Below are 12,728 nucleotides of genomic sequence, written 5' to 3'. Positions count from 1 at the left end.
ATTTTTTAATGATTTCTATTTTTTCCATTATAGCTGGTTTACAGTGTTCTGTCAATTTTCTACTGTACACCAAAGTGACCCAGTCACACACACGCATACATATACATTCTTTTTCTCACATTATCCTCCATCATGTTCCATCACAAGTGACTAGATATAGTTCCCTGTGCTATACACAGCAGGAACTCATTGCTTAACCCACAATTTGTTTTAATAAGCCTTCCAGATAATTTTCATGCATAACAAAGTTTGAAAACCACTGTCTTGGACTATCAATGCTTTGAAACACAGTATCTCTGTTTTTCTGCTATGTACACAAGCTCTTTATAACTTGTCATTTTAAGGACATCTCCATAGCACATTAATTTGATTGCTAGAATGCACTATTAATGAAAAATTTCATTTTGCCCTGTCCAGTGTTCCATGAGTTTTAACTCATGCAGAACTAGCATAAAGTTTAAACAAGTTGCTGTAATAGCTGGCCTTAACTATCACATTTCACTGACTCCGTGTCTTTTAAAATTTCACTTAAAAAAAAAAATTCCCTGGAGTTCCTATCGTGGCGCAGCGGAAATAAATCCGACTAGGAACCATGAGGTTGCAGGTTCGATCCCTGGCCTCGTTCAGTGGGTTAAGGATCCAGTGTTGCCATGAGCTGTGGTGTAGGTCACAGATGTGGCACGGATCCAGCGTTGCTGGGGCTCTGGCATAGGCTGGAGGCTTCAGCTCAGGTTAGACCCCTAGCCTGGGAACCTCCATATGCCACGGGTGCGGCCCTAAAAAGGACAAAAAGACCACACAAAAAAAAAAAAAATTCCTTGCCCTTCTTTTACCTGAATAATATATACTTTCTGATCAGTAAGGAACGTTCTGATTCAGTACTTTATTTCTTATACAATAATGCTTTATGGAGAACTGCATTTCTTATAGTTTCTCCATCCTATATTTTCTATAAGCAAAAATCCAAAGTACTTCAGGGTATAAGTTTCCTAATCTGTTACGCATTTTAATAATTTAAGATTTATTCTTTTGCCTAGTTTCTACAGGTTGCACTGTGAAGCTAGTGTGCCAGCAGGTACATGCCTTGCATTCCTTTTTCTTTCTCCTATTGTCTGATAACAAATGAAAGTGGGAATGTTAGGAATTGTTAAAAAGAAAGTAAATGAATTCTTTGTCTCACTCTGGACAGATGTACTGAACTCATTTTCCCAAAGGAGAAAGAAGATATTCAAAAGGAAATAAGGGTCACAAAATACATAACGAATGTTTAAGGAATCAGGATGTTTGAACTCCAAGGTCAGATGGCTTGCTCTGCAGAACTGTGGATGATGTGGTAAGAAAGGAAAACACTGAAGGCTAGATGGTAATCTATGAAACACAGCACAAACTTCAGACAAGTCTGCAGTTGCATGAGCCAAAGATGTGCCTGCCTGTTTGAAGTTAGAATTTGGCAATTAATAATCTATTTAAAACCAAATTGAAGGTAAAATGGAAAAATGTCACATTTTAGTAAAAGTAGCTAGGGGAAAAAAAGACATCATAATTTAAAAGTGTCCATATTTAAAGTTATAACAGAGAACACTGATAGTGCTTTTTTCAGGCAAAAACAGAAAATAGGAAAAAGCCTCAAAATTAGAACCAAAATGCTTGAATTACAGGGATATCTACAAACATTTTAGGCAAACGACAAGGTTTTCAAGTAGATAACCTGTCTGGTCAATAACAACAGTATGTAGCAGGAGCTACTTCAATGGATTGAGACTACGCTGGAGGCAAACCCAAAGGCAGCCTATTTTTTTTCAAGCGCCAAATGAGGAAGACAAAATTGGAGGAAGTCAATAGGAAGGATGAAAAGAAATTAGACACCTTTATAAAAACCTGCCCTACCTAACACCAGAATGCAAGCAAGAAATGAAGAGACTCAAAACTGTATCAGAGAGAAGAAAACCCACAGGAGAAATGATCAAGATCAAAACTCTAGTCTTTAATAGCTGAAAGCAACCATGGATTAGAAGATTATGTACGAAGGGGATTCAAGCTGTGATTTAACATTTATATGACAAACATCAGTGCTGAAACATATGCCAGGATCAATAAAGCCTACAACCTCCCTAAATGGTTCTTTGGAGTTCTATATTTGTAAGATACTATCCTTAATCTATTTCCTATGACCAGCTTGGTAGGTGGGTAGTTACCTAGAAAAGGAAAAGCAAGGCAGTTTTAAACTGAGCAATTGTAAGGAATCTGTGCTAATTTTTCACAATTAGACAAAGAAAACTTCCCAAACACCCAAATACAAAAAAAAAAAAAAATCACAAACCAAGGCTATTTTATAGTTTTTTACAAGTATGATGACAACAAGTAGTATATTCCAAATGATAACCTCACAAATCACCATATAAGTAAACAGTTTAACAAAATATGGTGTGTTGATTCTAAATGAGAGCCCCTCAGAATGTTAAAGTTATTAAGAGTTATAGGAGGCAGGAGGATGACGAAAATGACAATATTTTACTTTCATCAAACATTTGCAACTAATACAAGAGTGGCTCTGTTCTTGGAACTAGGCCAATGTATTTTATTTTACTTTATTTTTAAATCAAAGAGGATTTAGTATAGGAAGCAACTAAAAAACTTTTAAAATATTTTGTAAAGAAAATACACAGTCCTTTTAATCTTGCTAGGAAAAAGAAATAAATGGAAGTGCAAAAAGGGTGGAGGAAAAATAGATTTGCTACCATCTGCTCTCGTTGATAGTTTTTTGTTTTTGTTCTACATTTGTTCTTAACAATTTTCTTCAAAAAATCCTGTCCACCTATTCATCCCTGAGGGAATAATTAAACACAATATTAAAAGAATAAACAAACAAAACCATTCCATACAAACCTGAAGGAAAAAATTAATCTATGATTCAGATGTCTGTGAAGGTTAATGAAGGAAGAAGAGATAGAATAAGACCTTTAAGAATAAAAGGGTAAGCTGTCCGATACAAATATTTTCCAAAAAGTGGGTGGAATTAGAAGAAAGATAAGCATCTAATCAGTCCCTAAAGAAAACAAAGAAGGACACCCAGGATTCTATAACAATAGGTTGGCTGCCCATCCCCAAACAATCTATCATCAAGTCAGGCTTGCTTAAAGATTATAGGTATGGTCTTCATGTTAATTTTTTCAGATAATATTTTAGGTACATTTTCCAATGGAAAGAAAGTACCAGAAATTTTTTTATTGTTGAAATAAAATGATTCTGGTTTTAAGCCCTTTTTAATGTTCTCCTTCCCCACTTCTCCTCACCACAATCCAGAAAACCCCTCCATGCAGAGTTGTTTTTTCTTTTTCTATTTTAGTGAAAACACACCACATTGATTGTAAGAATCTTACTAGATTTCCATTTGTTTTGCCTCAGCTCCTACATTAATCCAAACAATAACGGCCTTTAAAACATTCATAAATAACCTGCTGCTGCTGGCACCCAGGAGCCAGTGCAGCAATGTTAAGCAACAACAAATTTCATAGTTCAAGAGGCACAGTTAAGAAGAAAGGTTGCTCAGGAAATCACTCTTATTTAGCACAAAGATCCTTAAAAATTGCATGAAATCAGTCAAGTAACTATAGAAACCAATTTCTTCAGCTCCATATCACACGTCTCACACCTCAATTGTCTTTATTATCGTCTGCTGTCAGATCCTTAATCAGAAATGTGAACAGGCTTGATGATTTATTCAGCAGGGAAAAGAATCTGTAGGTCAAGTGAAAAATTTCACACACACACCCATACACACACCACATCTTCAACCTTAGGTACTTTCATTTCCTTCTGTTCTCAGCAGCTCTGGGGGCAACTCCAGTGAGATCCAATATTAAGGCTCAATTAAAATAAGCTCCAATTAGTGGAGCTTTTTTCTCTGGGGCTAGAAAAGTCAGGAAATGGATATTGGGAAATGTAAAAAGTCAGCTACTGAGAGGAGGCTGCAGACATAAATGAACTTATTTGTTGATTTCTACAGTTGCTATGCAGAGGCCTCTGGGAGTAAAAGCTTAACCAGTCTAAGCTATAAACTAAAACCCCTGCAGCTAAACATGAACTGTGTGAAACAAGGGCTCCATTCCAGAACAGAAAACTGCTGGGCCCAGAAAATTAAAAGCCAGAGGCGTTTTCCATTTAAAACTAAATCCCAGTACCACCTCCCAGCCAAAGAATTATAAGCAGTATCAGATTTACAAAACGAACAATTACCCTGGAAAAATGTAGCCTATTGTACAGTCCCAGATGCTAAATCTCAGAAGTTTCTTTCTTTCTTTCTTTTTTTTTTTTTTTAATCCCACATTATATTCCTCCAAGTACGCTGCTGTAGTTTACAAAGAGCCATTTCTAGACAGGCCTAAGCCTTGAAAATAAATTTTTGAAAGAGAGCACATAACTCATTGACCTCATTTGAAGTACTGCCCTTGCCTTCAGCAGTTCCTGTCCTTCCCCAAGGCTTCGGCAAATGGTATGCAACAGCAAAATAAACCCTGACCTAATTGCCAGGAGAGAGCTGCCAACCTTCCCTCAAACACAAAGACAAGCATGGTAACTTGAAAGTCCTACCTCTTTGGCTTTCTGCTTTAATCTCAGCTGTTCTGGATCTTCTTTATTGGAACGACTCTATCAAAGGAAAAGGAAATTTTAATAGAAATTACTAGCATCTAAACACCATAGTTGCCGTTAAATATTTAATAAATGACAATTTTCTCTTGTGATTGAAAACCTTAGCTCCAGGGGAAAATGCCTCAATCCAGTCTAGTGTTCTCCCTCCGTTCCTCCCCCTCCCTCTCATCATCTGGGCCCGCTGCTGCAGTTCTAGCCCCGAGGAAGCTTATACAGAAAATGATGCTAACAATGTCAGTCAGGTCCAGTTGAGGCATGACGTTGTTCTTGTTGGAACACTAAAAACTGAAAAACGGATGGTACAGATGAAGGAAAAGAAAAGGATAATAGTTGGCTCAAATGAATGAAAACAATCAACACTGGCTGTTCTTCAGGTGAAGCCATTTTGGTAAAACATGGTATTTCAAGGACTATTAAAATCAAGAACCTGACGAACTTTGACCCAAATCTCTCTCTTCAAAAGGGTAATTTTAAAAAGTTAAGTAGAAAATACACTCCAATCTTTTCATTAGAGTATCTTACCTTGGGTCTTCCAGAGCATTTAACAGAGGCTGTACCCAAGTTAATGTCTAATTAATGTTTACGGAATGTCAGTTTCCATACTGATTCAGTTTAACATTCTGAAAAGGAACAGTGTTGCAGAATCTCTTGCTATAAGAAGAGAACTACTTTCTACACATAAAACCACAATGTGAACGCGGGTAAGGAAGGAACTTTCCTTCTGACACCGTGGACACTGGTTCACTGAAAATTATGCTATGGATAAGTGTACCCTTTTACTCATTCTAACACAGTTACCTAACTCCTTATAAATTTGAATATTTGTTGTATAAAATGCAACATCAGCTAACTAAAGATAGCTAATAAAATAAAAGCTAACTGTATTTTCCTGTTTGCTAACTTTAACTGATAACTTTTTACTTATTTATGAGTACTTATGTTTCAAGGAAAACATAAGAAACTGTTTAGATTTAAGAGTGTCAACTAATTTTAAACATCTTAATTAAACACCTACATAAGATTTTACCCAAAGCTAATTAATTTTTTTGTTCATTTTTTCTCTGGTCTAAGAAAACAACTGCATTCCAGTCCAAACTAAGAAAACTCCTTTATTATTCTACCTATGTTAGGAGAATGGGTATGTGTATATATGTATTTATATAAAAATGTGTGCGTGTGTAATTTTTTGCTCAAGTATAGAATGGGCACATTTGGGTATCATATCTTTCTCAGTAAGCTAATATTTATTGACTCTCCATAGTTCATATCCTACTCTGTGTGCCACTGTTCTAAGCCTTGGAGACAGGGAAATGAAATAACAAGACAGTCCCTGCTTTTGAGTAACTTGTATCTTAAGAGAAAAATAATACAACAATTTTATAAAAATTAAGCACAGTTGTGAAATGTAAAACATTTATGATGAGGGAAAAACTGATAGTGATAAATGCATAAAGAAAATAAAATAGGATAATGTGATGGAAAGGAAAGGGAGTAGCTCTACAGCTAGAACTGGACAGAAGACACCTATGAGGAGTGTCATTTGAGAAGAGATCTGAATGACAAGAAGGAGCTGCCAAACAAAGACCTGTGGGAAAAACACTCCAAGCAGAAGGCAGTCATCGCAAAAGCCTCAAAATGGGAACATGGTTGGCATACTTGAGGACAGAAAGAAGGCTGGGGTGGTTGGAACACAGAGAAAATCCGAAAGAGAAAAGGTTGGAGACCATGTGCTGCCTTGAAAACCAAGATAAGGAGTGGGGTTTTGGTTCTAGTTATGAGAAAAAGCCACTGGAGGGTCTGAAGCACAGGAGTGAGAGGCCACTGACATGACACTTTGGAAAGACTACTCTAGCTGCTGAGTAGAGGATACACATAAGGACCCAAGACTGAGGCACAGCACACAGAGAGTAACAGACTGTTCTAGAACAACTGTGGTGAATACAAGACTGAAAAAAAGACAAGGGCAAGCTGAACCAGAATCACACCAGAAAGATGATGATAAACAGTTACACTGAAATATATTCAGGAGGTAGAGCCAACCAGATTTATTGATGGATTAGATATAGGGTGTAAAGTAAAGAGAGGAATCAAGGATGACTACTAGGACCGTGGCTCAGGTAACCGGAAGGATGACAGTTCCAACTTTCTGAGAAGGTAAAGAATGGAGCAGATTTAGGAGAAGGGAACTCTGTTCAGTTTTAGATGCCTCATTAATAGTCAATTCAAACTTGGTATACAAGGTCACTGTGACTGGAACAGAATGAGTGAAGAAGGCAGTGACATGAGGCAAGTTCAGAGAGGGAGGTAGATGTTCTTTAAAATTTGGTAAGAAGTTTCAATTTTATTTTAAGTGGAAGTGGAAGCCACTGAAGGATTTTAAGAAACAGAGATACATATGATTTATTATGAAAACATTATCCTGACAACAGTAAGAAAAAAATGGATTGTAGAAAGAAAAGAAAATCAGTTAAAAGACATGATAGAAGTCCAAACCAAAAGATGACTTAGACCAGAGTGGTGACAATAGTGATGAAGAGAAGGCAATGGATACATTTTGGGGAATAGAATAGGAAGTGAACTGGATGTAGGAACAGAAGAGAGAAGAAAGGAAGAGGAGTTAAAGATGACTCCTAGGTTTTTTTGGCTTGAACATCTATCTGGGTAAACAATGATATCATTTACTGAATCAGGAAACCTGTAAGAGTAGAAGGTAAAAACTAAGAGAGAGTGAGAGCAAGTATAATATATTACATCCAATAATAACTAAACAAGTATTTAATAGTTTATAACCTTGTTTGCAGCAGAGTAATTGGAAATAAAGTACCAATAAACCACCTCATTACATTGGCTGAGTGCTTGCTTACAGCACTCAAAGGCTCAAGAAAGAGCATCTTCCTGTCCCAGCTGCCTTCCCAGTGCAAGAGGGGTCAGAATGGGGACTGAGACTGTGACAGTAAGAATCTGCACAGTGACAAGGCTGTGGTGGGCCCTGGCACACGAAGGTGTAGAGCAGAGGCCAAGAATTCAGGGTGATAAAGGGCTGGGGAGACATATCAAGGCCTGGGCTAGTGGGCATGGTGTCCGACTACATGGGCAATGAAATGAGGCAGGAGTAACAGTGGTAGCAGACAGAAGAGTCAGTCAGCATGGCTGCTTGGGAGATGAGTTACACTGATCAAATAAGTAAACCGAGAATATACGTAAAAGATAATGAGAGCCAAGTTTCTAACTACAGAGTTAATATTTATAAACATGGAAAGGTTAAAGAGGCTAGGAAGAACTCCAAGGTATTAATTAGAGTCAGGGTACTCATAGAAACTTATAGTTTTATAATGTATATACACAAAAAATAGTTATAGACCTATGTGTGCTTATATACATATGTGTACATATACACATACCATACATGTATTTCCTAGACCTGTCCATTTGAGAGGATCTACATGTAATGATAGCCTCTTAGAAATGAACACACTATATGCTCTAATCTTGGTTTCCGGATATCATCCTCAACTAAAAAAACAGAGTTTCTTAGAGAAATGAATGATTCCAGGCCTGAGAAGGATAAGTAAAAGCTGGGCCTGGAATATCTTGTGTCTAAAAGGACAGACATGCTCAGTGAATGGTGGAAACATGACTAAAGGACAAAAGTGCCAGCTGGAAGGGTCTACTCAGGAACAATTTGAGCACCAAAATAAATAATGACAGTAATGGGTTATAACCTGTTGAATCAAACAGAAATCCATGAGGCTATACTGATATAAATGAATTTATGAACGAATGAACAAGAGAAAGGAAAGGTCTTCCATACAGTAGAATACTAAAAAAACATAAAAGGGACGATAAGAATAAAGAATCACCATTTGGCAACCATCATAGAGGTTGCTGATTCACAGATATCATCTATTGCTGCTAAAGTTGCCCTGTGGAGGTTCGATGAGGTACAGGATATTGGTCTAATTCCACAACACCGTCCCACAAAAAACTAACTGATTACAAAGAGGAAAAGGGGCAAATTTAAAATGGTGAGTTGTTTGTTTTGGCCACACCTCAGCATGCAGAAGTTCCTGGGCCAGAGACTGAACCCGTGCTGCAGTGACCCAAACCACATCAGTGACAACTCACCAGATCTCTAACCTGTTGCACCACCAGGGAACTCCAAAATGAAGCGAACTGACCAACGTTGCTTTCAATATGATCAGCTGAGAAGAATGCAGCATCAGTTCTATGTATTCTTGCCAAGAATGCATGATCTAAGTTAAGTTATGAGGAAACATAGGATAAACCCAGGTTGAAAGTCACCCTTCAGAAGATAAGGCCTGTATACTCTTGAAATGGGTCAAAGACATGAAAGGAAGAGAGTGAGAAAATCTGGAGTCTGAAAAGATATGGCAACCAAATAAACACATATTCCTGAATGGGAAGATGGACCATGAAGGAAAAAGGGAGTTGAGACAGCTGGTGAAATCTGAAAGGGGTCTGTGGATTAGATGGTAGAACCATATTATTCACATCCTGATTTGGAAGGTTATACAGGAGAATGTCTTTGCTTTTACAAATACATGTTAGAATGTTTAGGAGTGATGAGACATTACGTCTGAAGCTTGTATTCAAAAGGCTCAGAAAAAGACCAATTAGAGACAATAGTTGCACAATTTTACGAATGTATGAGAAACCCCTTAATTGAAAGAAAAAAAGAACAAAATGAATGAAAGAGAATAATAATAACAGGAGTGTGTACGTGTGTATAGAAAGGGTGGAGATGGAGCAAATGCAATAAAATGTTAAAAATGGGAAATCCCAAGTGAAAAGGAGATGAGAATTCTTTGTATGGTTCTGGTAACTCTTCTGTAAGTATGAAATAATTTCAAAATAGATTAATTTTTAAAAAGTGATTATGTGATTAGGAGCACATATTCTAAAAGGGGAGGCTGCCAAGAACATTGGAAATCAAAATTTAAGTGTTTTAAATAAAAAATAACACTAGTATCCAACCCTTAGGATAGCTCCCCAAGGCCCCAGGCCTACAAAGAAATGTGTAGCAACAAAATATAAACTGTGATGGAATTAGCTTTCACTCCATCTGGCGCTAATGGCCCAGGAAAATGTTTAAAGAAGGAAGGAAGGAAATCATTAAGAGTACCCGTTCTTTCTTTTATTTTGTTTTATTTTGTTGTATTTATTTATTTGCATGCAGAAGTTCCTCAGGCCAGGGATTGAACCTCTGCCACAGCATCGACCTGAGCCGCTGCAGTGACAACACTGGATCCTTAACCCACTGTACCACAAGGAAACTCCAGTTCTCTTCCTTAGTGTCTCTCTAACTCATTCCTGCTAATCTTCTATTTTGTTCCATATAATCTTAATTACTCCTAATTTTACCTTCCTGTCCACTTTCCAAATTTTCCTCTCTCAACTTTAACTTGGCATACATCAAATCATATCCCTAAACAGATCTTGAAAATGTTACAGAACATTTTTACTTGGGGGGGGGGCACACACAGGAATTGAGGAGGAGACAAAAGATTATGTCTCATTAAGCTAAATTAACCGAAAGCCACTGTACCACACCATCTTTGACTATGAGAGAATTTATGAGTTATTTCATTTTAAGAAATATTTCAGAGAAATCTAAAGGTCTAACAAAACCAAGACAGTGAACCAACAATAAAGCAAATTCTGACCTCCTTGCCAGGCCATGTTCATTCATATATCACATAGGACCTTACCTTGGCTGCCTTAAGTAACATTTCTCTTTCTTCTAAATCCTTTCTCTGCTTCTCCAGTTGATCTAGCTTTTCCAGAAATTTGAGCTGTGACCTGGTGTCATTAGACAGAATGTAATTTTCACTTGCCTAGGAAAAAAAAAAAAAGGCCTACAATGATCCTAGGCAGCAAATTGTACATTAGGTATTATCATAAATCAGCTAAAGACAGTCAACACCAACATACACAGGGAGCTAAATCTTTAGGAGATAATATTTTTATTTCTGTTAAGCAAACAACAAAAGAAGAACTTGAGTTACTGTCATGGCTCCGAGGTAATGAACCTGAGTAGTATCCATGAGGATATGGGTTCCATCCCCAGCCTTCCTCAGTGGGTTAAGGATCCAGGGTTGCTGTGAGCCGTGATGTTGGTCGAAGATGCGGCTTGGATCCCACATTGCTGTGGCTGTGGTATAGGCTGGCAGCTACAGCTCTGATTCAACCCCTTGCCTGAGAACTTCCATATGCCATGGATGTGGCCCTACAAAGGCAAAAAAAAAAAGCAAAATAAACAAAAATGAAAGAAGAACTTGAACCATCCTTAAAATCTGAGAGGTGTCTAAGCATTTAAATTTCAAAGAGCTTTCCTAGTAAGGTTCATTCAAAGGGGAGAAAACAGGAATTAAGCCAAACAGATCCTAATAATAGCAAGTAGAAAACAAGAGAGTGGACCATTTACCTATAATCTAAACCTTTTTAAACTATTGTTCATCTCAGTAGACCGTGATGACTAATTAAATCTTAGGCCTGTGAGAGATTAAAAAAAAAAAAGCAAGAAATAATCACCTCTCTGAAAAATAAACCCAAGATGAAAGTTATCACCGTTGTTTCTATTGTAGAACTGGGTCTAATCTTGACAAGAGAATGCAACTTCTATCAAAATATGACATAAAATAAAATGGCAAACAAAATCCTAAACCCTGTTTTGAGGATTTCCTTGGGCAGATACTATAGTCAAAGAAATCAAGTAAACAATGTATAAGTAAGAGCCATAACAGAGAAGTACAATTATTAGTCTTAAATGTTCCATAAAATGACAAAATTTACACTGTTTCATTTATTCTGATATTCCAGAGTGTAAAACAGTGTTTTATAATCTGTCTTACAGTTTTCTTCATTTGATATGACTACCTATCTCTCTTCTCTTGATACCACATATGCTTGTGAGAGGTAGGGGATGACTTCCTGCCATCTACTCATCTCAGTAATTTAGACATCCAAGCTATAGAAGGGAGACTGCATAAGAGGAAAACTGAATGTTTTTAAACATTTAGTCCAACAGTCAGTGCCTAGCTTGGAAATCTGGGTACAGCACCATTCCCATCTTTGTTTTATCCCATGCTTACGGCTGATTCAATTAACTGGGACTGAGAGATTTCATATGCCCAAGATTCTTTTTAAATTAAATTTTTATTGTTGGTATTTAACTAGATCAAAAGAGTATTACATAGTATAATGAACAAAAATGCATTAGTGCTACTTATTTTACTTTGTGTTTAATACAAAAAGAATTCTCAAATGTTTTTAAAGTTAAATAACACATGATAGAATATGGAATACATTATAGGCCAACCATAGAGGTATAAACATAATAACCAGTGGTTTCTTAAATACTTCATTTTTACCATTTTTGTGTTCAGATGCTCTGGAGATAGTTTCCTGACAGGATTTAATTTAAAAGGACAATAAATGCTAAATTAAAAAGAGGCATAGACTTTCTAAATTTGAACCCAATCTCATTTCCATGCTAAGATTCCTTCTCTCTCTTCTAACTAAATACAACTGCCTCTTGCTTAACGCATCCTAACAAATGAGTGTCTTTCCTATTTACACTGAGTCTCCAGCTTTATTTAAACAACACTAAACCCAATCTTATCGTGTTCCTTCCTTTCTACCCAGCTGGTCTAACTGAAGTCTTCATGCACCACAAAGTAGGGTGGTTTAGCAATGAATGTATAAGGACTCAGACCAAACGATAACATCATCAAGTGAATCCCATTTAAAGAAAGCACTACAGCCCCTTTCTGCTGGAAAACACTGAAGCTTCTCCATAGCCACTAGCACATAGAAGACTCTAATATCTCTTCAGTGGGGAAAAACCTGGCAGCCAAATCAAAAGCTTTGTATCACATGTGTCACTTTCTACTTCTTAACTTAAATCTCAGTTTATGGACTGTAATTAATTAGAAAATTACATCTAACCAAGTGAAAGATTATCAAAAGTAGATGGATTTTAAATGGAAAAAGATGGTTGGATTGTGCTTTTCAGAAAAGTAGCTCACTTTTGTGAAATTCATGGAGCAAAATTTCCC

At 36.9% G+C, this 12,728-nt stretch overlaps 1 protein-coding gene across 1 annotated transcript in view; it reads right to left on the bottom strand.

Moving 5' to 3' along the window:
- The window catches only part of TAF4B (TATA-box binding protein associated factor 4b), a 113,587-nt gene that overhangs the window by 30,074 nt on the left and 70,785 nt on the right, over positions 1 to 12,728 (bottom strand). Inside the window, exons 12-13 of the mRNA XM_047794010.1 lie at positions 10,380 to 10,505; positions 4,591 to 4,647 (exon numbers count right to left, since the gene is read on the bottom strand). Coding sequence (XP_047649966.1) covers positions 4,591 to 4,647; positions 10,380 to 10,505 — 183 coding nt within the window. The remainder of the gene's footprint in view (positions 1 to 4,590; positions 4,648 to 10,379; positions 10,506 to 12,728) is intronic.

The sequence above is a fragment of the Phacochoerus africanus genome, chromosome 8 (assembly GCF_016906955.1).
Source record: "Phacochoerus africanus isolate WHEZ1 chromosome 8, ROS_Pafr_v1, whole genome shotgun sequence".
Lineage (NCBI taxonomy): Eukaryota > Metazoa > Chordata > Mammalia > Artiodactyla > Suidae > Phacochoerus > Phacochoerus africanus.
This window is presented reverse-complemented; position numbering and strand designations above follow the sequence as displayed.